Below are 23,897 nucleotides of genomic sequence, written 5' to 3'. Positions count from 1 at the left end.
AATCAATTTTACGCTCTTTATAAATTCAGTACTTATAAAATAATTATTAATTGACCGTAAAAGTATATCTTGTATTTAAATTATTATTTAAATTACGATTTCTATTTCTATGCGTTTAAGTCTTTATTCATCTGTATTCGCAAAATTTTTCAAACTCTTCTAAACCGTCTGGCTGATCGTCAAAGATATCGGTAACGATCAGGGTATGAAGTACTCTCTTATCAGGGGGACCATCGTACGCCTGTAAAAATAAGCGACTAGCTGACCCGTTAACACTTCAGTCTCGTTCTGGACATCTTCCGATAACGTCGTACTGTCTTCGATCCGGCTCTAAGGCACGAGGAAGCCGATTCGTGTCTTCATTACACGGATTGTATGTAGAGCCTGATCGAAGGCGGTCTCAAAGTTGTGCGTCGTGCGTCTCGCGCGATGTACGTTTGAATTCAAAAATAAAATAAAGTTTGTAGTGCTGGTGAATTGGATAATAACGTGGTAATCGTTACTTGTCAAGAGTTCTAATCAAATATTGTGCAAAATGGAACAAGTCGAGAAAAAGGGAAATGAAAAAATTGCGCTAAAACGAGAGTTAGGCCTGTTCAGTGCGGTGGGCATGATCGTGGCGGTTATGATCGGTATGAAAACAATATATGAAAGACAGGTCTTAAATTAATTTTACACGATGTAACAATTCGAGATTTCGTCTTAGTTAAGTCCAATTGAAAAATATTAAATAACAAGTGTTTTCTTCCGGCATAACGTTAGAGCACGTTATGCAGGGTCAGCAAGTATGAATTATTGATTTTACACCTTTTACTTCTTTATTTTTTTCATTATTTATTTATTTATTTATTTACTTATTTATTTATTTTTTTTTTGCGCAATATCATTTTAATCAATTTTATTCGACTTGTTAATGAACTCAGCAGATAATTGCCGAAGGCCAGAAATACGTAATGCATTATCAGCATCACATATGTTCCACTTTATTATGCTTACATAATGAAATTTTAATCCTTAAACGTAACATATTCGAACAATGAACTTCTGCTTAAATAGGATTTCATTGATAATTATCACTCTATTCTCTTGTGAAAACATATTTATATAATGATATAAGACGCTTAACAATACTTGAGAATATTTAAAAATAAAATGTGCGAAAAGGTTTTAATCATCCTATTATATTTTATCAATATTTGACCCAAGAGTTATGTAAATATAAAATATATTCGATACATTTCGAATGGTATATGCACAATTATTTAATTCAATGCATATGTTATTGCAAGTGAAAGTATCCCTGCATTTGCGCAGATAATAGCAAGTCAATATCGGTACTGTTACATTCATTTGAGAGTTCATTTGAGAAACGATAACCAGAGCTAATGTTTAATTTTAGTAAACCGTATATTGTAAAACGTGTAATACTCTCGTGATTCGTTTTTAACGATATTCTGATCTTTTCTGTCAATACTTGATATACGATTGATATAATATCATAAAATATATATATGTAGATAATGTTTCTTTGTAAATCATATTTACTCCCGGTTTAGACGGTATTATCTAATAATAAATGATAATTGATCGTATTAAAAATCGTATAAAATAAAAGAGAAAAGTCCAATAGAAGTGTTTCTTAGTATCATGTTTAGATTTAACAACACTTAAATGTAATTGCATTATTATATATAGGCTTGAATAAAGTTCGACTTTATACTTACGCAGATTATGTTCTTCAATAGAGATTCAAGACATCGTAGTTTTTTTTATATTACCCTTTCAGTGATTGTATTCATTAGGGAGATTGAATCTTATTCGACAATTGTACATTTTCATTGTACACAAAATTATACATTCAGTTATAACCATACAACAATATGTATTTCATTTAACTGGAATATTATTAAAATAAATATTAGATAGAAAAAAACATTTTGAGCAAAAGTCATGCTAATTATAAAACTTTTATCATCGAGAATGTTTTTCGAGAAAGTGCACGATCGGATGAGACTTCTCAAATAGTTCTCCAGATTATTATTCTGCTAAACCAGTTGGAATCGAATTAATGGAAATTGGGGGCAAATGTACATAATATGCGCAATTCTTTAGAAATTAATTATTAATCTATAGAGTTCTGTGCACGATAAAAAAAATAAAACGTGATGTAACATTTCGGTAATTATGCAGAAAACTTTGACACGATTATAAATTAAGGGGTTAATCAAGGTTAATTGCTGACCCACGCGCTCGAGTATTACGAGATATTTTCTTTAAGTATATCTACTCAATTTTAATCAAACTTTGCAGTCTAACTGCAAATTTATCTTGTTTACTATTTATTTGTATATGTAAATTTGCAAGATGACTTTTTTCCATTAAGATCGAATAATATACGTCAAATGATATTTTTATTAAAAAGCTTAACACAGAACGTTTTTAACGTACGTGGTCGTGTAAGTTGAATTTCGTTTAATAACAAAGAATAAAAATAATCATATTATTTTGAAAAACTGAAATATGAAATAAACAATGATATAAAAAGTAAGAACGATCATAATAAACGGTATTTAAAGTTTTAATATACTTGCAACATCGCGATAATAAAAAAAAAAAAAACATTTTTTGAAGATATTACTAATTGCTTATATTTTTTTTAATAAATAATAAATTGATAAAAGTTACGATGATAAGAGTTCATATTTTTTTTGTTTCATATATATATTTTGTTTTTACAAATAAAAATTGACGATCATTTTGTCCTTAGGTTCCGGAATATTTGTATCCCCCACTAGCGCTCTCGAAAGATCAGGATCTGTCGGCCTTTGTCTGATCGTCTGGATTTCTTGTGGCTTATTATCTCTACTGGGGGCACTCGCGTTCGCCGAATTAAGTACAGTCGTTCCACGATCCGGAGCTGAATATGCTTATTTCATGGAAGCTTTTTCACCCCTGCATCAATATGCCGGCCAAATACCAGCATTTATATGTTCGTGGGTTTACGTAATGGTATTACGACCAACAGAAGTGGCGGTAATCATGTTGACATTCGCCGAGTACAGTGTACAACCGTTTTCCGGATATTTAGAAAATCTTTCTGAAGAATGGATGTTCAGATTAAAAAAACTCATAGCTATCCTAGCACTCGGCCTGATCACGTACATTAATTTAACCAGCGTGAAATTATACGTGAAAGTTCAAAATATATTTACCGTATGCAAAATAGTTGCGTGTATTTTCGTGATTTGCGGTGGAATATGGTGGTTATGCACTGGTCATACGGAATTACTGGAGAAACCGTTTCATGGTACTACAACTTCGGCAGGCAACGTGGCGCTAGCGTTCTATAGTGGATTATGGGCCTATGATGGATGGACTTCCGCCGCAATCGTCACGGAAGAGATTCAGAAACCGGAAATTAATATTCTCAGAAGTATTTTAATCGGTGTACCTCTGATCACCATTTTATACGTTTCGATGAATTTGATGTACATGGCTGCTCTAACGATACCTGAAATGGTAAGAGCACCAGCTGTGGCAGTACTCTGGGCGAAAAAAGTTCTACCCTCCTGGTTGGGCTTTGTGATACCTCTGGGTGTTGCAATATCTACTTTTGGATGCAGTCTTAGTATTCAATTCGGAGTATCCAGACTTTGTTATGTAGCCGGTCGCGAAGGCCACGTACCCAGAGTTTTCAGCTTTGTACATATCGAAAGAATGACTCCCGCCGCGGCAGTAGCATTTCAAGGAATACTTACGTTACTTTATCTGCTCACGGGAGATATTATCGCACTTATCGAATTTGCAAGTTTCTTAACATGGGTATTTTATGGATTTGCCATGTTATCATTAATAATCATGCGACGAACGAAACCAAATGCATCGAGACCATACGCGGTGCCGATAGTAGTACCTTGGCTAATATTAGGAGTTTCTATTTTCTTGGCTGTAACACCAATCGTGCACGAACCAACACCGAAATACTTGTTTGCATTGTTATTTGTTCTTCTTGGCATTGTTGTTTATCACACGTACGTGTATAAAAAAGTTAAAAGTAATTTGGCAAGTGAGTATAAAAAACAATTTTCTGTAAATTCTTAATAAAATTACTTTATCTCGTTTGTACATATAATTTGTTTTTTTTTTTTTCAGCGAAAATCACGTACCTGATCCAGGTATTATGCCTTGTCGTTGCTCCAGATAAAGAAGACTGAAAAATAATTTCTCATTTTACATTTTAATTATATATAAGACCGTTTAAATTATACGATATGGTTGAGGTTGAAATATATTTAATAATTCAATTGAGAGATATTTTTAAATCTCTTAATATCCGTTATTATTATTAAAAGGGTAACAATATTAAATTTATTCATTTTATATTTTTTAATTAAAAATTTTTATAATATATAACAAATTTTTATATTTGTGCAGTATTGTAAAATATTTAATAATGTAACTACAAAGATATAATAAATATTAATTACGATATAAGTATAAAATATAATTAATGGAAATGTCAAGTATTTATTATATCTTTACATAAATATACTTTTACTAAATATCACAATACTGTAATATCAAAGTTCACAATAATATCAATATTTCAGTATTATGATGACAATAAATACTATTAATATCAATTATAATTCGATAAACGTAATCATTATCTATACGATGTAAAATACTACAAAATATATAGAATTTTATGAAATACCAAAGATTAATATACTTTGGCATATATTCATAGTCAAATTGTAAACATTTACAATCATGTAAATATTTACTTGTCAACTTTACATTTTGACATTACACAATATTTATCTATTAAAGTTGTATAAGGCACCTGTATAAGGCTTCTCAAAGTTACATATAAAATTATATAAGTTTAATACTAAGAAAGCTCAATGTACTTATTATGTTAAGAATTTTATATACATCTTTTGCACAAATTTTGCACAAAAATTAAGTTATTTTGTATAAATTAGTGGAAAATACGTAATTAAATGCATAAAATATACTCTAAATACATCTTTAACGAATAACAATTATTTATATTATAGCAATTCAAACAGCAGAAATAAAGCTGTTTATTTATATTAGTCTTTGCATAAAATATTTTACCAATATCAATTTATAAGTTTCTAATTTATAAGAAGCTGTTACTGAGATGCACCACATTTTGGACAAGTATGTCTTTCACTGAAACAATAATTATAATTTTGATATTTATTATAAATACCATTTATTTATATTTATTTATATACTTATAATATAAATACCATTTATTTATATTTAATTATATACTTATAATATAAATACCATTTATTTATATTTAATTATATATTTATAATATAAATACCATTTATTTATATTTAATTATATACTTGCCTTAATATTTGATGTAATTTTTTGCGAAGTTCATTACATAAAGCTGTTTCTGCTGCAAGAGCAGAGTCTCTTTCTTTTAATTGTTGTCTTAAATGATATATAGTATCTTCTAATGCTTCAAAAATTGCCTGCAAAAAAATAGAATATAAATTTACTTTAATTAATATAATAATAATAATAATAATAATAATAATAAAAATATATATATATATATAAAATTTTATTTACTCTAGATTCTTCTGCAGTATCAGATAAAGCAGGTGGTTCATCTAAACAAAAAAATTCTCTCACACATGCAGTTCCTATGAGAAGAGGACTGCTTAATATTCCATTGACAAATGCTTGAAGACCGCGTATTCTTCCTTCTAAAAAGCTTGGTGCAAAATTATCACCAAGCCATTTTTTTCTTGGTAAGCTTAATTGTGAAATTGGAATTTTCTGCCTTCTTAATTGTGATAATAAACGAACAAAATCTGTATATCTTCTAAATACAAACCAACAATCTCCATTTTTTAATTCTACTCGTAATTTATAAACCTGAAAAATAATGACTGAATATTGTTGTATATTTAGTATAGACAAAAAAATTAATAGATAATTATAGGAAAATGATTATTTCAACTAACTGTAAATCTAGCTCTTTCTTCCATAACTTCATATCCAACAATTGGTATTCTTAAATCATCACTAGTTAATGGAGGGTGCAAAATATCTGAGTTTGCACTATCATTATTAGAATAATTAAACCGTTGCACAGTAAATGAGTTTGAATGTCCAGATCCATCAGAGTCCGGACTATCCAATGCTCTAACAGTGCCTGATTGAGAACCTTTTGCTTTACTAATTGCAAGTGTAACTTCACTAATACATCCTACACCAGATTCTGACGTGGACATTTTACCACCAATAAATTAAATGAAACCATGCATACTTAAAAAGAAATTAAAATAAAATTATTATGAAAGTATACAATAAAATAATATGGACTGATGCAATAAATATTATTTTTTTATTAATTGCATATAAATCTATTTGAAATTATATATAAAAATAATTAATATATTTATATACATAAAAAGAAATAAAATGCAAACATAACATTTTATAGATACAACAAAAAGTAAAAAAGAAAATATAAAAGAACAATATAAATAATAATTTATAATAATTTCATATTATAATAACATGCTAAAAGTGAAAACTTAAAATTCTAACAACAACAATACAATATTATATGTTACAATTAAAAGAAAACACTAACCTCAATATAAATAAATAAATATAATATACAATTTTATAACTTTTTTTTCTATCTAGACTATATTCGCAATGATATCATAATTTATGAATCTTTTTACAAAATGTTACATATCTTATAAGTTTAAATTTATTTAAAAAATGGAATAATAGGAAAACTGCTATGACATATTGAAAGTTTGCAAATATACTCTCTCTGCGAAATTGTAATAAGTTAGATGGTAAACTAAATTGGAAACATAGATATGTATAAAAAAATTTCTAATTTACCATTGATATTTTAAACTTCAAAAATTCAAATTGCCTAACTTTAAATAATCAGAAAAATGAAATATTTCTTATCGTATTTTCTATTTTTCCAATATATATATATATATATATTTAATTTTATTAATATCGACTTAATATTTTTAATTTTGGTAAAATTTAAACAGCAATTTAAAAAATATATTCTTCAATAAATAATTTAAAAAAATAAATCTTTCAAAGTTTAATTTCTTTAAAAGTCAGCATTTTGATATCTTATTAAAATCAATTGCACAATACATAGATGAGTACGTATTCTATAAATTCTATATACGTAGCTATGCATATCACTTTTGCTACGTGACAGTTTTCAAAAAATAGGTTATATATTTCGATGAATTTAAATATAAAAAAGTAAGATATTTAAAATGGGCGAAAAAAACACTAATAATACTTTAGTTCGAAGGGTTAATAAATTGCTCGAATCAAGAGTTGAGAATGACAAGGTATTTACATTATATTATATTGTAATTATATATGCATTTAATAAAAAATAAACATTTCTTTTTTAGGATACATTGGAAGCTTTAAAAGAATTATCCACATTCTTTACAGAAAATACATTGAATTCTCGTAGAAATTTACGTAGTAAAATTGAAAGAAGAAGTCTTGCTATAAATGAAGAATTTTTATCTGCTTTTAGAGAAGTAAAATCTTCTTTAGACGGCATATATCAAGATGTTCTAGCTATGAATAATGCAGTTCAATGTATGACAAATCGTTTACAAACTACAAAAACACAAACATCACAGCTTATTGATCAAACTGCAAAACTTCAAAATAAAAGGTATATTTACTGAATGAGTAAATTTTTATTTAAAAAAAAGAAAATATATGAAATATTAATATTTTTAGTCAAACTTTATCTATGCAACAAGAAGTTGCAAATGCATTTATTAAAAATTTTCAATTGACTTCATCTGAACAAAATATTTTACATGGTTCTACCAGGGAATCACCTATTACAGAAGAGTTTTTTTCTGTAGTTAACCGTGTTCAGGTATAATATTTATAAAAAAAATTTCAATCAAAAATGAATTAATAATAATTTAAATTGTAGGAAATCCATAGCAGTTGTAGGATATTAATGCAATCAGGATATCAGACATTAGGATTAGATATTATGCAAAGGATGACTCTGTTACAAGAGGCAGCTCTTGAAAGGCTATATAGATGGACACAAAATCAATGTAAACATATTGAAAATGAACGTTTAGCACCATTATTAATTAAAGCAATGAATAAATTACAAGATAGACCAGTTTTATTTAAGTATGGATTGATGTCTAAATATAACATTACTTGTCTAAAACAATTTATAGTTATTACCTATATTTTTTTAGATATGTGTTAGATGAATATTGTACAGCAAGAAGAACTGTATTAGTGGGTTCATTCATAGATGCTTTAACATTAGGAGAAATATACGGTAGTACACCTAATCCTATTGAAATGCATGCAAATGATCCCAAAAGATATATTGGTGATATGCTTGCTTGGCTTCATCAAGTTATTCCTGTTGAAAAAGAAAATATTCTTACTTTAGTAAAAGGCTGTGATAAAACAGGTAAAAATTAAATTAGTTGTTCTTTTATTTTTATTTTTCTTATTTTTTTATTATATATTTTAGATTTATCAGATCAAATTAAACAATCTTTGAGTAATATCACAGATGGACTTTGTCATCCTTTGAAATCAAGAATAGAAAATGTTATATCTGTAGATATACCAGCAGCATTATTATATTCTGTTACAACTCTTCTTAGATTTTATCACATGATAATTCAACAAGTAATACCAGATAGTACCTTAGATTCAACATTAACAGATTTATTAACATTAAGCGAAAAAAGTTTTTTAAGTAGACTTCAAAAGGAGACGCGTATTGCGCTTGGCGAACGCGCAGAACCTCCAGGAAATGATTTAGTACCTGCTCCGTCTGTTTCCAGATTATTATCACTTCTTAATGAAATTCTTTCTGTAGTAAGTATTGCAGAAGATAGAGAGAAAGATATGCTGCAGGTTTGTGTCACATTACATTTAATTATTTTACGAAATCAAATATATTTTTAATTTCACAAATCAAATAATTTACAGATAGTATCGTGCATTATTGATCCTTTGTTACAAGAAGTTAATGAAACAGCATCAAGATTACCTACAGTAGACATGGCTGTATATCTTTTAAATTGTATGCATCAAATACAATCTACCTTAGCATTGTATGAATATATGGATCAACGATTAGAAAGATTACAGGTAATTGGAGCGAATTTAATACACGAATGTTTTATGTACATTATTGTTAAAATAATTGTAAAGTAATATTTTTCAGGCCCAATCTGATGCACAAATAGATACTCTTACATCAGAACAAGCCAGTTCATTAGTAGCGCATTTAAATCTTGGTTCAATTTATACTATTTTACAAGGTCATGAACAAGGTCCATTGTCTTCTATTCCTGGAATGGATCCTCTAAGTGTGAAAGAATTTACAGTATGTTAACCATTATTCTATCATTTGATGAAAAATATATATTAATTTTATTGCAAATTCTTAATATGTTACAGAACAAACTGGAAGCATTTCTAGTAATGCCAGATGTATTATTATTGCCACAAATAAGTTTATTGCAAAGCAGTAATCATCGCTCGATAGTACAAAAACGTTCTTTTGAAGTTATTGGAGCTATTTATAAACAATTATATGAATCTTGTCATGATCCAAAAAATTTGTATCAAAATGCAAACAGTTTATTTTCAAGAACTCCCGAGGATCTTTTACAAACATTGATTTCGGTTTAAACGCAAATTGAAAAAAACATTTTTTAAACATAACTATATGGAAGTTAAATGTGTAAATAATACATGATTGTAAAATATAATTTTAAGATTTTAAATAAATTTATTAACTTATATATAGAAACGGTTTTATTTTTGTATCGATTAGAAATTTCTTTGTTATAAAAATAGTAAAGAAATTTATAGGTTAATTCAATATGGTTATAACCTATTCTCTTCGATTGTATTTTTATTGTTTTTACAAGGTATAAGTTTCCACACGATTAGTTATTTTACTGTTCTATCGGAATCAACCAATGAATAAAAGCTGTAGTCAGTAAGATGATGTAAAAGTGACATCGTGAACGCACCTTTAGCGATAGCGGTGGAAGTATAGTGCGCGCGCCTTTGGGCCACGATTGGCCCGGCACTTTCCGTCAGTCTTCAGTCTGGTGCGGTGGAATGCGCTCGTGTCTGCATTTTGTTCGCGAGCCGCGCGTCTTTCATTCATACTTCTCTGTGGTAGTAATTTTTTGTCGTTTTCTATCCAAAGATTTACATTCAAAACATCTCGTCCCTAAGATCGAACGTGCGTGGTAATATATAAAATGCAGACACTTCCAACCAGATCGGTAGTGTAACGTTCATTGCTCGTGTAAACACAATGGACTTCGTCGTTCCATACACAAAGGACGGATAGAAAGCAGTGAGTGAGTGAGTGGAGTATAGTGTCCAAGATGGCGGAATCAAGCTATTATCAGGTGAGTCGCAGGTCCATCCACGCTCTCTTTACGAACTGGTCCGCGTTGGTCGCTACCCGACTGATGATTCCAGCCGCCATAATAAAAGATTGCTTTGGACGTGATTTAACCAGTTTGCATATTACTTTTATCTCCTTTTCGCGATCTTACGCCGACAACACGCTCGCACTTGTCTCTACGTTCGCAGAATGTTTTTCGAAGATGACGATGATCAGTGATTTCTTCTTAAACTATCTATTATCTTTAGTTTGATTTATATTAAATGAGATAGATAGATTGTATATCTTTGATATCGCTTAAATTCGTTTAATATATTTTCAACAAGTTTCCATACAGTTTCTGGTAGCACCTGTTCCTATCGGCAAGTGGTATTTCCTGACATTACCAGCATAAGTGTACAGTTCGAATACGTTTATCAAAAGTATAGTCGAATAACGGCCAAGAATCCTTCTGACAGGAACATGATTGTATAGAAACTCCATTATAGCAGACACAGCTTTTAACGTATCATCGTCAAATTTTATATTTACGATTATCGATTCTTTTGAACGTTGATATCGAATTTTTTTCTAACAAAAAATTTACATCGAATTTCAGATTACATTATATTTTCATATATATATTCAAAATAAAATATAAAATATTCGTCGTATTTTCAAGAAATTTTGATCTGTTTACCATCGCGCGAAATATGAAAAATTTCATTTATTCATGATTTAAATTCGCATGTTAAAATTCATCGATGCAATTACAATTATTATTATACAGTTTTATTTGTTCAACTTTGCTAGATATACGATACTTTCGCAATTTGCTAACAGATGCTTTTCGTTGTGCGTAACCTAAAAATAAAATGGTACACCTCGCAGCGCTATACTGATCTCGAGTTCTATTTTCTTGTAACGATTAATCATAACATAAATGGCTATAATTTTTGAAGGGCGAAACTTTGTTATTAACGATATTGCTGCGTTCTGCGTGTTACAACTTCTTGATTATTGTTTTTATTATTTTTTAAAACATTATCTTTACTTCACGACTATATATAAATGTTACAGATACGCAAGATTTTAAACTATCTCATCTTACTCATAATATTTAGATCTGTTCCATGTCAACTCAATATCGATGAAGCTGTAAATGTTTTGATCACCGGATGATTTTTATGTTCTTGTTACTACAATGCTTGTGACGACTATTGACCTCTCGAGATTATTATGCATGGCACACATATTACGGAATGCATGAAAATAGCTCATGCGTCAGTGTGTCAAACACGTATACAGATGCATACGTTTGTTGAGGGTTCGTTGCTTCTTTAAATTCCACCCACCCGATTTTGTTTCTCTCGTAAAAATCGTATCCAATTCCCGAATTATATAAGTTTTTTTTGTATCGTTGCACGATTTAAATTATCGATGCAAATTTTTTTTCTAAGTTTCCCGTCCTATCCTTCTAACTTTACCGAATAAAGTAAGGTTAATTATTGGAATATTGAAATTTAATATAATACGTTTGTAATAAATAATAAATAATACGTAATAAATTTAAATTGCATCGAGTGGTGGGAATTTTAAGTATAACGTGAATAAATAATATCACATTGATTCACATTGTCTCGAACGGCGGAAATTTTTGAAAAGAGATTAAGAGGAATTCAACTCATAACTCCTATATGTAATCTCAGTTGTACCAATGAACGCATGTTCACTAGTTTTACTAATTACACATTTTTCATTGAGAATATACAAACGTATATTATTTTTCGAATCATTAAAATTTCAAACTTAAACATTTGTAGATGTATCAAATAAACAGAAATAGAATATCCCTCGCATATATTCTTTGCAATTAAGGATATATAGATTATTATTAAGATTTTATAATACGATTTATTTATTTTCTATCATATAACAAATATATGGCGAACTCGAACCAAAAATGTATAATCAGATTTGTAACGAGGTAGATGATTAATGCTGTTACTTGAGAAAGTCGCAACACTGTTATCGCACCACGATAAGAGATAAAACATCGGCAAAGTCTTTAGTCAGTCTATAGAAATCCACAAGTCAGTCACGTACATGCCATTTCGTCCATCATAGATCTGTTTTATATATTTATTTATAGTGAAGTGGACCGTGGATCGATGAAAATTCAAGTATTCGAATGTGATGAAAAGAAAATTGAATTTGTGAACGAATTATTCGAAGCTCGTCACGAAGATAAGGCTCATACACCGCGGTTTGTCGCAACAGGTGGTCAAAGTGTGCAGCCTAGATTCTCAACCGAATGTTGTTACCAACGAGGAACAATTTTTAAAAGATTGATCGTGTATAATTATTTATTAATTTCGTTTTCTCAATTATATAAGTCGTCGAATTTTTTTCCACTGGCAGAAGTTAATGACCTTTGTGATCTCGTTGGACCAGAGTGCGTAGATATAAATGCGAATTTGGTTTCACGCGTCAAGTAATGCGAATACATATTTTAATATTATTCCAATAAAAACTGGAGAAAGGAATTTCCGAACGAAATTCTGTTAAAGATTAAAAATAGAGAAAAATTCGGTGCACGATGTCGTTCATTTCTTTACACGACAAGAATAAGAAGCCGAATACGTATCGGTGTTTATCGGTAAGAAAATCGAGCCAACCCAAACACCGATGGAGCTGCATTGAACCATACATGGTACGCTTTTAATGCCTTTAAACAATTTCGTAGGTTGTATCGATATAAATGTCTAACACGTGCCATTGATAAGTCAATTAATTTCATAACAGACATATCGACCACGATATGTTGTATAAATATTTATTTAAAATAAATAAAATCGAACGTGTAGGAAGGGCAAATGTACAAACAATCAATCATTTCTTCATTTTATTATATTTTCAATTATATATTTTCGATAATGTTAATCCTTTATTTTTCTATATATATAAAGTACTTACATACGTGGACTCGAGATAGCGCGATAGCGCCACCAAAATTGATCGAGTCATCGTTATCTCATATTCGATCGTCAGTCGAAAAATTTAAATAATTTAAATATAAAATCGGTCATTAATTAGATTGTTAACAAGTATATATCCAATATACGTTATTTTCAGATCAATATTTCCCGCGACTCGCCGCGAGTTTATAAGCGTGGTTGTTCCGAGTAGACAGCGGTGTGCACATCCGCCGCAACGCGCCAGGCAATTTCCGGCCGTGCACGGAGAGAACGTGTATTATATTCCGCGACGTTTTTCCCTCGCAAATTCACAAGCCCAGCCTCGTCCTTCTTTCTTCTTCGACGTTCCCTGTAAAAATGTAAATGTCATTGCCAGGATTAAACGTGGAAATGGAAAGGGTAGGCCGACGTTTATTAATCACCCTGAAGAGGAAAAAAAATTTTGTTCTCGTTATATACGATTAAATTATCCGTTTGCATCTATAGAAAAGCAACGACATTAACGGCGGGTCGAAAATAACTCTGGATTCGCGTCATTTTTTATTACCTAATTTTAATCGATCGGGTTAAAAACGAGCTTTAAGGATTAAATATTGCTCAACCATGATATTAGAGCAACGTAGTAGTAACAACAATGATAAATCGATCTGGTTAAACCTTCTAATTTATCATCTTTTTAATACTACGATATTAAGTATAAAGAAATGGAGAGGGGGGGGGGGGAATAGAGAAAGAAAAATAACGTAACGTTGGAATAATCGAATTCGAAATCTGTTCCAGGGCGATTACATCAGGCACCCGGTGTACGAACTGTCGAGCAAGTATGGAGTGGCTAGCAGTGACCAGGTGCCCTTGCCGGCTCGTCTCGACGAGCTCCGGGAGCACATACGCCGAGAAATACGCAAGGTATGTCGAGTTTCGTTTGTCCTTCTCCGCGCTACGCCTCTTCCCCGAAGCTCTCTTTCTCCCTCTTTCTCTCCGTACACCGCAATATACACGGTAGCATGCTGCTCGCGCGAGCAGCACCGATCCCTCGCACGACAGAAGAGTATCCTTTCGCTGTTCCTCTCCTCGCTCGTCCTCTCGATCGTTTCGTCTATCCTTTTCCGTTCTTCTTAAAAGGGGAGAGGAACGGAGAAATCCGATATGTGTCAGGCCACCGTCGATCCACGGCACGCCCGTTGAAAACCGGCACGATCCACGTGACTAATGGATACCGGGCAGAATTTATGGTTATTCCCCAGGAGGGGGAAAAGAGAGGAAAAAAAGAGAGCGCTTTCTTCGTCCGTTTCGCGGGCCAGCAATAAGATAAGAAATTATGAGCCCCCCGTTACCTTTTCGTTGATCGTAAATCGATAACGAGTCGGTTTTAATACTTTACACATGACTCGAGGTGCTAGTCTCCAGTCTATGTCTCCTTGAGTGCGAACACATTTGGAAATTCGCAAAGGAGAATTACTCTCTGGAGGATACCGCGTTGAATGTGAAAGTTACTTATCGGTTAGTCATCTAATACGATCTAGTGTCCCCTAGCGAAAATTAATTTCGAGCGTTACTCGAAAGAGAATATTTTATTACGTATTTTCAAATGGATTTGTTGTATCCTTTTTTTTTTTTTAAATCTCCATTGATTTATACATGAAATTCATTCGAAAATAAAATTCTCCATAGTTTTTTTTTTGCTAGGGAACACTAGGATGCGAACGATCGTTCAAGAATAATTATTACTCTCAACGTAATAACTGTTAGCGAAAAATAATTATGAATGTTAATAACTGGAAGTAAGATGATATACATGACAGAAATCGCATTCGAAAGATTTATTAAAATAACTCTGAAAGATCGCGAAAAATATTTTCAAAATGTATTAACACTTTTGACACGATTCGAATACGAATATTGCTGTGATTCAATACTCTTTGCAATATAAAATATCTAACGTATATTCTCGTGATTTCGATCGGATCGGATGATAATCAGAACTTGCTATAAAAAAATATATTTATATATATATATATATATATATATATATATATATAGTTGTACAATTCATATCGATGCAATCATAAGTTGGTGCCGTGCATTATCTTTATTTACGTAACATCTTCTCCGTGTTCAAATCTTATACACAAACAGTTATAAATCATACTGGGCGAAGTAAGTAAAACATTTCACGTACCAATCTCGCTTTCCTACTAGTAACCTAGTAATCATTTTATGCCGCTCGCAAATATTATTCACGGGTCAGTCATGATTAGAAGATATAGCTCCTGTCAGGTGTGCTCGCCGAGTAAAAGTTAGCGGGGAATATAATAGAAGGTAATAGAATGAAAGGATAGCCTCATGAAGCCTGATATAATTTTACGTCTCATTTGCCTCGGGAAAGGAGTGGTATCGACGCGCTCTAACGATTGATAGATCGATAACAACAATAGAACGAATTCTGTGAAGCGAAATTCCGCCCCCTCCATGTGGTTCCATCTATGCGGTGTATCGACGAACTACATGTGGCGAATACATATTTATTCACCTTCGACGCAGTCGTCTCGTAACACAAAAGGCTCGCCATAAAACGACGAGAAATATGCATGTATATGGTTGCAGGAGCTGAAGATAAAGGCCGGCGCCGAGAAGCTGAGAGAAGTGGCGACCGATCGTAAAGCGCTCTCCGACGTGGCGACGATCGTGAAAAAGTCGAATAGTAAGCTGAACGAACTGCAGGCCGAGCTTCAACAACTGGAGAGTCAAATTATATTGACGCAGGGCCAGCCGCAGTCGCCCCAGCAAAATCACTCGAACGGTCAAGGTAAGGCAAAAGAGAGAAGTCGCACGGCAGATACCATCTTTGTATTCGCCTTAACGCTGCATGGCATTGACCGAGAGGATAAGGCAGACTCATGCGCCGCCTAAACGGGTTTTATGTAATGCCGCGTGTTAGACTTCGTGCCGATCAATTACTGCTTCGGCCGAATGGCGGTTCGTGCGCGCGAATACGCTCGACCCATCGATACTATAAACGAGTTCAAGGATTTTTTTAACCGGAGACCGTGCGAAATCGTGATTTGGTGCGGCGCGTTATCGGTAAGATGTTGCAACTTATGAAAGAATCGTAAGAAAAAAAGAAAAAAAAGCATTAAATTAATCGTAATCGTTAAATTTTCGTTGTTAATATTTATTTTCTTCTCTCCTCGTCTACCGTGGAGGAGGATCGACTCGGTAGTGTGAATTTAACCGAGCATTTAAAATAGAATTCCGGCACTACTTGTTACCTAAACTGTTGTATTATTATTTTATTTTTATTTTTATGTTCTCTCGTAAAATCGAGTCGACGCGCAACCGTGGCTTCTTTTCGACATATCAATTACATATTTCTGCTTATTCACGAATAACTTATCGATACATCGGGCTTAATGGCCAGTGTTCCGGTATGTACCCTTTCTGCCGCACGCTAACGACTGCTCTCTTTATCTCTTTTTCTGTGTCGTTAACGAGCAGCCACTTAATAAGTCCACCCGCTAACGAGTCGTCGAGACGTCTTCGCTTTATAGAGGCCAACCGTGCATGCGAGCTACTGCTTTATTACTGGCCTGGCAAATCGAGCATGCCCAACTATCTGGAGCCATAACCGTTTCGCTTAGCGATCGTTTCATCGAGGATCCAGCGATCGACGGCCCGATAAACGGCTCGTTGAAATATGACTCGATGGAAAATAGGCACGCGTTACTTTTTTCATGATTTAAAATTTGAAGAAAAATTTACGATCCTCTTCGGTATAAAACGTGTATATTAAGAGATTATGGAATGAACGAACGAAATACGAATGGTATTAAATACGTAGAAATTGATATATTTGCGGTTAAATTTTTTTGTTTCGAGAGGCAGAAAATGGGATCTCGGCCGAGAATAAAATTCAATTTACTCGCTTAAGCGCGAATTACTTGTTGTTTGTACGCTATGTATGAGTCATGGCTGGACTTTGAAACGTCTGGAAGTTTTTGAGAAATTATAGAGTTGCAACGATACTTTATATACCGGAAATAGTGCTCTCCTGGCATTTCCAGTCACCGTGGCTGGTCATTTCCCTCGCTTGGAACATTCTCTGGCGCGTACGTACTACGCTGTGCAGTCGGTGGACATAAATTAGGAACGATTAACTGCGATCCTCGTAATCAGGGGTCGTGGTACTCTGAATAGTCACCGGCGTAGCGTCAAATTTCAACTCTATCGTGCAATTCGCGATTGCGATCAATGCACCGTCTTATCTATTATTACAATCTAGCGAGTCAATTTATTTCTTGGAAATTGAACGATTACAAATTCGCGATACGATACATTCCTTTGCTTTTTTTTTTTTTTTAAATTGTCAGAATCTTTTACCTACTTTATCATTATCATATTCTAGATATTAAGATTAATTTTTATTACATTTTTCTTACACAATAAGGAGAGCAAAATTTTCGTTACAAAATTCGGGAAAAAATGCGACAGATTCGAATCGATCTGTAAATGCATTCCACTCTATTCAATCACGTAACCGCTGTTTTCACCCCGGCTGTGAAGGGTTAAAGTGAACGGCACGGGGCGGTACGAATTGGCAGTGCTCATCGGCCGACCTTGAAAAGACTAGTTACGCCACTGGGTGGCACTTGGTTATCGGTGCCGCTTCGTGACGCGCCCGAGGCTTTCGTACGTATGTTCACTTATTCGCTCCGCGAATCTTGTGCTCTCTTTGAATTGATGGTAAGTGGTAACGTCTATTTATGGACCCAGACGCGCTCTATCCACTCCAGTTAAGCCAGTCATTCGTGCATTCTGGGGACTTTAGCAACCTGCCTCCGGGCCATCTCATTCAACTCCCCCTTTCGAAGGGTTAGAATCCATTCAGAATAGTGCAACCACCTTCTTGAATATCGTTATATATATTAGAAATAACTGGTTTTCAGATGGAACAACTTCTCTTCGAAACTATTCTTTCTAATGGAATTATAGTAATGCTTGGTTAATTGAAAAATTAGTAGATAGAACAATTTTTGGAATGTCTGATTTCCAATCTCGTGATCTTTCAAATATCTGAAAGTGTTTAAGTTTTTAAGTTCAAGTGTAATTACAAGCTTGATAGTAATCAATATATTTTGCTATTTATCATTTATCATTGTTTCAGATTAATTATTTATCATCGATGAATTACCAGGCAATTCATAAATCGAATTCATAGAAAAATCATGCTATAATCTATTGTATATCCCTTTTTCAACGTTGTTATCAATAAACAACGAGAGCGAATGAATTTAGAATAAGATGATATCGTGTGAATGAGACGATGCCACGGAGAAAGTACTTACGTACTTCCCTCCTTTCCTCCGGCAAACGAACGCCGCGAGGGAAGCAACAACGTATCTTTCCTTCACTTTCCAGCTCTCTCGAGTTCTGTGCGTGTAAAGCTTGTTCTACACCGGCGGATAATCGCCCGCGGACAATCCGCGGATTATGAAAGATAAAATATGAATCTTCAGACAGTCCCATTATTAGCCTGTATTTTAATGGTGGTATTCTAGAAGAGAGAAAGTGGATATGCATTATTTATGTCTGATGTCACAAGTTGTAAAAATCTTGATAGTAAAAAGATTATTGCGCAACGTAGGTTAAGTTAACCTATATCAAATTACACGACGTTATATATATATATATATATATATATATATATATACATGTGTGTGTGTGTGTGTGTGTGTGTGTGTGTGTGTGTGTGTGTACAGAATTAATCAAATTAGAAATGCAAATCGAAACAACTTGCTTACCCGACTCGATAATTCGATTATCGTTGAAATTTTTAATCAAATCGATCGTACTACAATTTGTGAACAATTTTTGTACATCTCTCTTTTATGAATAATTTATCTTTAAAAACGAATTATCTCGTTTCGTATTCTATTTCTGAAACTTTCGTTCTATAATTTCGAAACGGGTTCGCATGATTTGTGCGTGGATTGTAAATAATAGCAGGCCGAGAAAACTCTTTTGAAACGTTACGTACGCATCCGCACATGCGCGGAAGGAACGTTATCGAGTCACGTTTACATCTTTTGACCGAAGGACTTCAGATCGATGAGTCGAAAATAGACGAATGGTGAGCTACTTTTGATCGAACGATCAGTTTGCTCGCCGATATCAATCAACAATCGAACCGACTCTTGCCATCCTTCAATCGCGCGTATAACCTATTCGTCTATTTTTGGTCGATCGATCAAAGCTCGCCTAATGCAAACGCGGCTTTACGTTTCTCGAGAGGCGATCAGAGCGCCGAGTACCGTTGCGCACGCGTATTTAGCCCGCGGCCCTTGCCCGCCTCGATGTGGATCGAGATCGCGTTTCAGCCGAACCGAGGCGAACCCACGCTTTCGCATTCCATACACTGTCGCGTATCGAGAAGGCCCTCAGGCCCTCTCCCCGCCCCCTTTATCCCTTTGGGGACCTACCTGCTTGCCCACGGAACGGTCAAAAGCGAAATCTCGCGACAATTCGCGTTTAGAGACTCGCTATGAATTCGTTAATGGATAAATAGATATATATATATATAAGCGAAACGAATGAATTGTAAATGTGCTACGTCGATCCTTCTTCGCTCCTCGCCCGTCTCGAAAATTACGATCATTTCGTTGTTCAGCGTGTATTTATCGAAATGACGGCCAATTCAGCGCGGTTTCCTTTCTTCCTGTCTGTTGCATCATGCGCGGGTTGCTTACATGGGAGAGAAGGTTGGATTTCGTTTTGGGATATCGTTCTCTTAAAAAATTTCTTTTTCTCGGTATTATTTGATGAGTAAAAACGAATTTAGGAATAAATATCGATTCAAAATTTAGTCTTTCTAACTTAGTTTTCATCTAATTCATCTTTATTCGAATCGTACAATTAAAAAATCTATATTTCAGTTTTATTTATCGAATGCTATCGGGAAACGCAGAGTAAATTTAAAAGAAAGAGAATGCTCTAATGTTATCAAGTCGATCTTATCCAACCGATAACTTTCAGTTCTTTCTAGAACACCAATAGCTTGGCTTGACCTAACCTTACTTAATCCAACTCAATCTAAATACACCAAAAGTATCAAATTTCAAATGTTTTTGAATCAATGAGTTATATACGAATTCTTCGATACTCAAAACTGGTATATGCATCATTTATACCAATACATTTATACATGCTCGTCGATTATTAATCAGAATACGAGTTTTTTTTTTATCCCAAAACGAAAAGTTGTATATTCGAGGACAAACGCAATTTTCCGATCGATCATCACTCCGAACGAAGATCATGTTGCGTGGACGAAAAATAGGAAATCGGCAAAGGCTTGTTTTACGGGATATAAACGTACGTAGCGCAATTTGTAGCGTGAGAAGTAATTGGCGCACGATTCTCGAGAGTCGAGTTTGTAAATTTCACTCGTCGGGTCATTGTTTCCGATCTAGCTCGAGATATACGTCAGTTTGTAAAATAACCACGCGTAAAAGATTGTCGTTTTATCCACGTAAACTGTTACGCCTCTTTCTCGCCAACCGTTATCGTTCCTCGCGCGACATTTGCCCGAGTTCGCGGACTGCTTCTAAATAAACGGGACGCCATTACATAATTCTCGCGTTCCGTAACGCGAATCACGTTGCCACCGCGCACGCATCGAGAGTTGTAACTATCGATATCGTTATCGATAAATATCGATAATGGATAAAAATAACTGGAATTTCCATTTCTTTTTTTTCCCCCCCATTCAAAGTTATATTAGTTACAAGTTATATTAAGAAAACGTTATCTTAACGATACATCTTTATTATTATTTTTTTTTTTAACGATATTTTATTTTATTTTCGATATATTTCGATTAAAATATCGTCGATATAACGAGCGAATAGAAATTGTCGAAATAAAATTTATAATTTTCCAATAAAGTTTATCTGTCTATCTTGATCATAGGTTTTAATTTAATACCTTGGAATGAGAGAAAAATAAAAATTCTAAACGATGTTATCGATATACTACACGAACGATAATCGATAGTCACAGCTCTGTGATCGAGAGTTTGCGGATCTCAACGTGATTCATCGATCACCGGTTGCCGAGAAATTTTTCTCTCTCGAGAATTCTGTTGATGCTCGCGAAAAATCCTGTTATCCTTTCACCGGGTGGTTTATAAACCGAGACCAGCGCGAACTTTATCGCACGCGGAGAGTCGGTTTTATGCTCGAGGTTTGGCGTTCGCCCGGCGTCCTATTTTTGTCTCGTGTCTTAATTCTGCTTGTACACCGGATATTACGCAATTTTCTTTTTTTTTATGAAATCGGGATTTTATTGGGTTTTCGCGTGCGAAAATGGCTGATTTAATAATAAATGTCTAAAGAAAAATAGCTTGGGATTTAGCGAGTAAACGTGGTCAAGTAGGTTAAGCAGTATTCGTCAATTTTGGCCTTGAGATGATATTTTATTGTAAAAATGCAAATTTGTTACAATCGTTCTTTGATATTCCATTTAAACGTTTCTTCTTATAAAAATTTAAGGATTCAACGATAAACGAGATTAGAATATTTGAAAGCGTTAGATCGAGGCGACCAATGATATCGTTCGTGAAAAATTTAAATCGATAAACATAAAAAGTTGCAGAAATGGAACCCCTCTCGAAAGATGACTCCACAACAATTTGAAACATTTGAAGAAATGGAAAGAGACTGGAGAATTAAAAAGCCTTGACAAATTTCAAAGATGCCAATTGTGTGCTTGATACATTGAACACGAGACATAACAATCGCGCGAGTTTAAAAATAACGAGTTATCAAGTTTCTCCCCGGTGGTCTTGATAAATGAAACAACCTAATAATCACTTGGCTAACTCAACTATTATCCTTATCTGCACTATACTGTATCCATTTTCCCGTAAACACCCGTGTGATTTAAATGTTTCACGCGTCCCAGCTATGCGGTAAAAAAAATCAGGAATAATCGATAAAATTTTATGAGTCACGAATTACAAAAGTCTGGTAACACGTCAACGTCGTCGTCGTCGTCGTCCTCGTCGTGTATCGGCTTTGCTCGCGTGTAACACTCGCAAGAATGAATCGTTTCTTTCGAGATTACAGGCCACGCGTGACGCCCACGTACGGTGAATGAGAGAAAACGGGCCCATAGATTTGACTGATATAGCCTGTTGTTCCATCAACCTTATCAAAAGCGCCCTCGGTGAAACTGTTTTACGACACTTTCCACGGGAACGGTACGCACGTAATAATTTATTTAAGAGCGAGGCGTGCGTACAGTTGGGCCCAAAAGTAGAAATTGGTTGGAAAATTGGTTGAAAAATCGTCGTATCCGATATAAGAAACGATGCACGTCAACAACAGTTACATTCGCGAAAACGCGGTCTTTGGAATTTTTGGATTGGACAAAGACGAACAGTTAACGATCGATTCGCAACGAGTAATTAAAAAATTTCGAGAAAATTAAAATCCATCGATTTTGTTTAACAATTTTTGCTCATCGCGTTCACACACATTTTTTGAATTATTATCACTTTTAAGACCCGCCAAGTACATTCTCAGGAAATGGGATAGTTTTGGGATCAACTGTAAGCGTGCGACTACCGCTTTCCTGCGATCGTAAACTCGTCAAGAAAATCATTCGCGGTCGCAAATAAGCGTTGCGATTTATATCAGTTAATTGACGGCTAGTATGAGATTTTAGTAGATTTGCCGACTGTGTGTGTGGGGGGAGAGAACTTTTTAAATGGAACATTCTACAGCAAACCGGTCTCCAGTAATTTTCTCGTTCCAGGCAAACGGTAGCAAATGCTAATAACTTATAAATATTACGCTACAGTTAAACGTACAGCTACAACAATTATCCTCGATTCGTTTCAAATTACTTTTTCTTTTTTGTCTTCTTTCGAATCACAATCTAATTGGTAGTAATCTAATTTCCAAAAAAAAAAAAAAAGAAATCTGAAATTTTATTTCGAACCGTCTAGGGATTTTTTTTTCTCTAACTTTATTCGAAAGATTGTATCAGTGTGCAAAATATCTCTAAAGGATATAACGTTTTTTAACTTAGAAGAATTTCCTAAAATTTGCCTCGATTTTCAAAATATTGCAATATTTGCAAATATTCCCTTTATCTTTAAATCATTTTCCCAGAACAGAGAGAATTTCTTTCTGTTCGGTGTAGCACAATGGTTGAGCCAATTAATAACGTATTCCATCGCAAGTTCCTCTGGTTGACGCAAGCGATTGTTACGCGACAGGATACTCTCCGATTCTGTGATTTTTTTTTTTTTTTTCCTCTCCCGATACCAAGTTCACGCTCAACTTCAATCCACGCTTAATTATTTTAATTTCAGTTCCGTAATAAGGATGTTTGGGGAGGGGCATCCCCTTTCACGATACGCAGAATTGCTCCTTATAGTATTA

The 23,897-nt window shown here is 33.6% G+C and overlaps 4 protein-coding genes and 2 long non-coding RNA genes across 14 annotated transcripts in view; 3 read left to right on the top strand and 3 right to left on the bottom strand.

The window, feature by feature from the left end:
* Positions 1-279: 279 nt before the first annotated feature.
* On the top strand, positions 280-4,494 carry LOC100868316 (b(0,+)-type amino acid transporter 1). The gene is made up of 3 exons (XM_012495168.3): positions 280-632; positions 2,768-4,066; positions 4,153-4,494. The coding sequence occupies exons 1-3, from the start codon at positions 536-538 to the stop codon at positions 4,212-4,214; spliced, it is 1,458 nt and encodes a 485-aa protein (XP_012350622.2). The 5' UTR covers positions 280-535; the 3' UTR covers positions 4,215-4,494.
* LOC147658599 (uncharacterized) lies at positions 1,085-3,348 on the bottom strand. The gene is made up of 4 exons (XR_015293716.1): positions 3,213-3,348; positions 2,737-3,097; positions 1,725-1,895; positions 1,085-1,566 (listed from the first exon to the last, which is right to left on the bottom strand). It is a non-coding gene; the product is annotated as an uncharacterized LOC147658599 (long non-coding RNA).
* On the bottom strand, positions 4,363-6,864 carry Snx16 (sorting nexin 16). 2 transcript variants are annotated; one of them, XM_003691049.4, is made up of 5 exons: positions 6,653-6,864; positions 6,018-6,321; positions 5,620-5,928; positions 5,392-5,519; positions 4,363-5,202 (listed from the first exon to the last, which is right to left on the bottom strand). In XM_003691049.4, exons 2-5 carry the CDS (start codon positions 6,285-6,287, stop codon positions 5,163-5,165), a joined length of 747 nt encoding a protein of 248 aa, XP_003691097.1. In that variant the 5' UTR covers positions 6,288-6,321; positions 6,653-6,864; the 3' UTR covers positions 4,363-5,162. The 2 variants fall into 2 exon arrangements, with proteins under 2 accessions (XP_003691097.1, XP_086769462.1); XM_086913336.1 differs by lacking the exon at positions 6,653-6,864 and having other exon boundaries at positions 6,018-6,431.
* Cog6 (conserved oligomeric Golgi complex subunit 6) lies at positions 6,742-9,880 on the top strand. 5 transcript variants are annotated; one of them, XM_086913311.1, is made up of 9 exons: positions 6,742-7,400; positions 7,467-7,741; positions 7,810-7,954; positions 8,015-8,226; positions 8,298-8,521; positions 8,585-8,937; positions 9,052-9,213; positions 9,290-9,451; positions 9,526-9,880. In XM_086913311.1, exons 1-9 carry the CDS (start codon positions 7,323-7,325, stop codon positions 9,757-9,759), a joined length of 1,845 nt encoding a protein of 614 aa, XP_086769437.1. In that variant the 5' UTR covers positions 6,742-7,322; the 3' UTR covers positions 9,760-9,880. The 5 variants fall into 5 exon arrangements, 4 of the variants coding, with proteins under 4 accessions (XP_086769437.1, XP_003691096.1, XP_086769432.1 ...); XM_003691048.4 differs by having other exon boundaries at positions 8,585-8,976; XR_015293686.1 differs by having other exon boundaries at positions 7,227-7,400; positions 8,277-8,521; positions 8,585-8,976; positions 9,277-9,451.
* A 213-nt stretch (positions 9,881-10,093) lies between these two features.
* Pkn (serine/threonine-protein kinase N) overlaps positions 10,094-23,897 on the top strand; it is a 31,704-nt gene continuing 17,900 nt past the window's right edge. For 3 of the 4 annotated variants that reach the window (XM_086913275.1, XM_086913269.1, XM_086913265.1), the window contains exons 1-3: positions 10,094-10,496; positions 14,233-14,358; positions 16,057-16,258. In XM_086913275.1, coding sequence (XP_086769401.1) covers positions 10,473-10,496; positions 14,233-14,358; positions 16,057-16,258 — 352 coding nt within the window. In that variant the 5' untranslated portion in view covers positions 10,094-10,472. The remainder of the gene's footprint in view (positions 10,497-14,232; positions 14,359-16,056; positions 16,259-23,897) is intronic. The other variant, XM_086913283.1, reaches the window with a different exon arrangement.
* LOC147658598 (uncharacterized) lies at positions 17,716-19,733 on the bottom strand. Its single transcript, XR_015293713.1, has 2 exons — positions 19,251-19,733; positions 17,716-19,003 (listed from the first exon to the last, which is right to left on the bottom strand). It is a non-coding gene; the product is annotated as an uncharacterized LOC147658598 (long non-coding RNA).

The sequence above is a fragment of the Apis florea genome, unplaced genomic scaffold (genome assembly GCF_048593485.1).
Source record: "Apis florea isolate Af1SG1 unplaced genomic scaffold, ASM4859348v1 contig_1914_pilon, whole genome shotgun sequence".
Taxonomy (NCBI): domain Eukaryota; kingdom Metazoa; phylum Arthropoda; class Insecta; order Hymenoptera; family Apidae; genus Apis; species Apis florea.
This window is presented reverse-complemented; position numbering and strand designations above follow the sequence as displayed.

Excerpts from the sequence above, each read along its gene's own strand:
- LOC100868316 (XM_012495168.3), top strand. The coding sequence starts at position 536 with ATGGAACAAGTCGAGAAAAAGGGAAATGAAAAAATTGCGCTAAAACGA. Across the intron at positions 633-2,767 it reads GATCGTGGCGGTTATGATCG|GTTCCGGAATATTTGTATCC; the intron begins GTATGAAAACAA and ends TTTTGTCCTTAG. Across the intron at positions 4,067-4,152 it reads AGTTAAAAGTAATTTGGCAA|CGAAAATCACGTACCTGATC; the intron begins GTGAGTATAAAA and ends TTTTTTTTTCAG.
- Snx16 (XM_003691049.4), bottom strand. The coding sequence starts at position 6,287 with ATGTCCACGTCAGAATCTGGTGTAGGATGTATTAGTGAAGTTACACTT. Across the intron at positions 5,929-6,017 it reads AAGAAAGAGCTAGATTTACA|GTTTATAAATTACGAGTAGA; the intron begins GTTAGTTGAAAT and ends ATTATTTTTCAG. Across the intron at positions 5,203-5,391 it reads AAATTACATCAAATATTAAG|TGAAAGACATACTTGTCCAA; the intron begins GCAAGTATATAA and ends TTATTGTTTCAG.
- Cog6 (XM_086913301.1), top strand. The coding sequence starts at position 7,323 with ATGGGCGAAAAAAACACTAATAATACTTTAGTTCGAAGGGTTAATAAA. Across the intron at positions 7,742-7,809 it reads GCAAAACTTCAAAATAAAAG|TCAAACTTTATCTATGCAAC; the intron begins GTATATTTACTG and ends TAATATTTTTAG. Across the intron at positions 8,977-9,051 it reads GAGAGAAAGATATGCTGCAG|ATAGTATCGTGCATTATTGA; the intron begins GTTTGTGTCACA and ends AATAATTTACAG.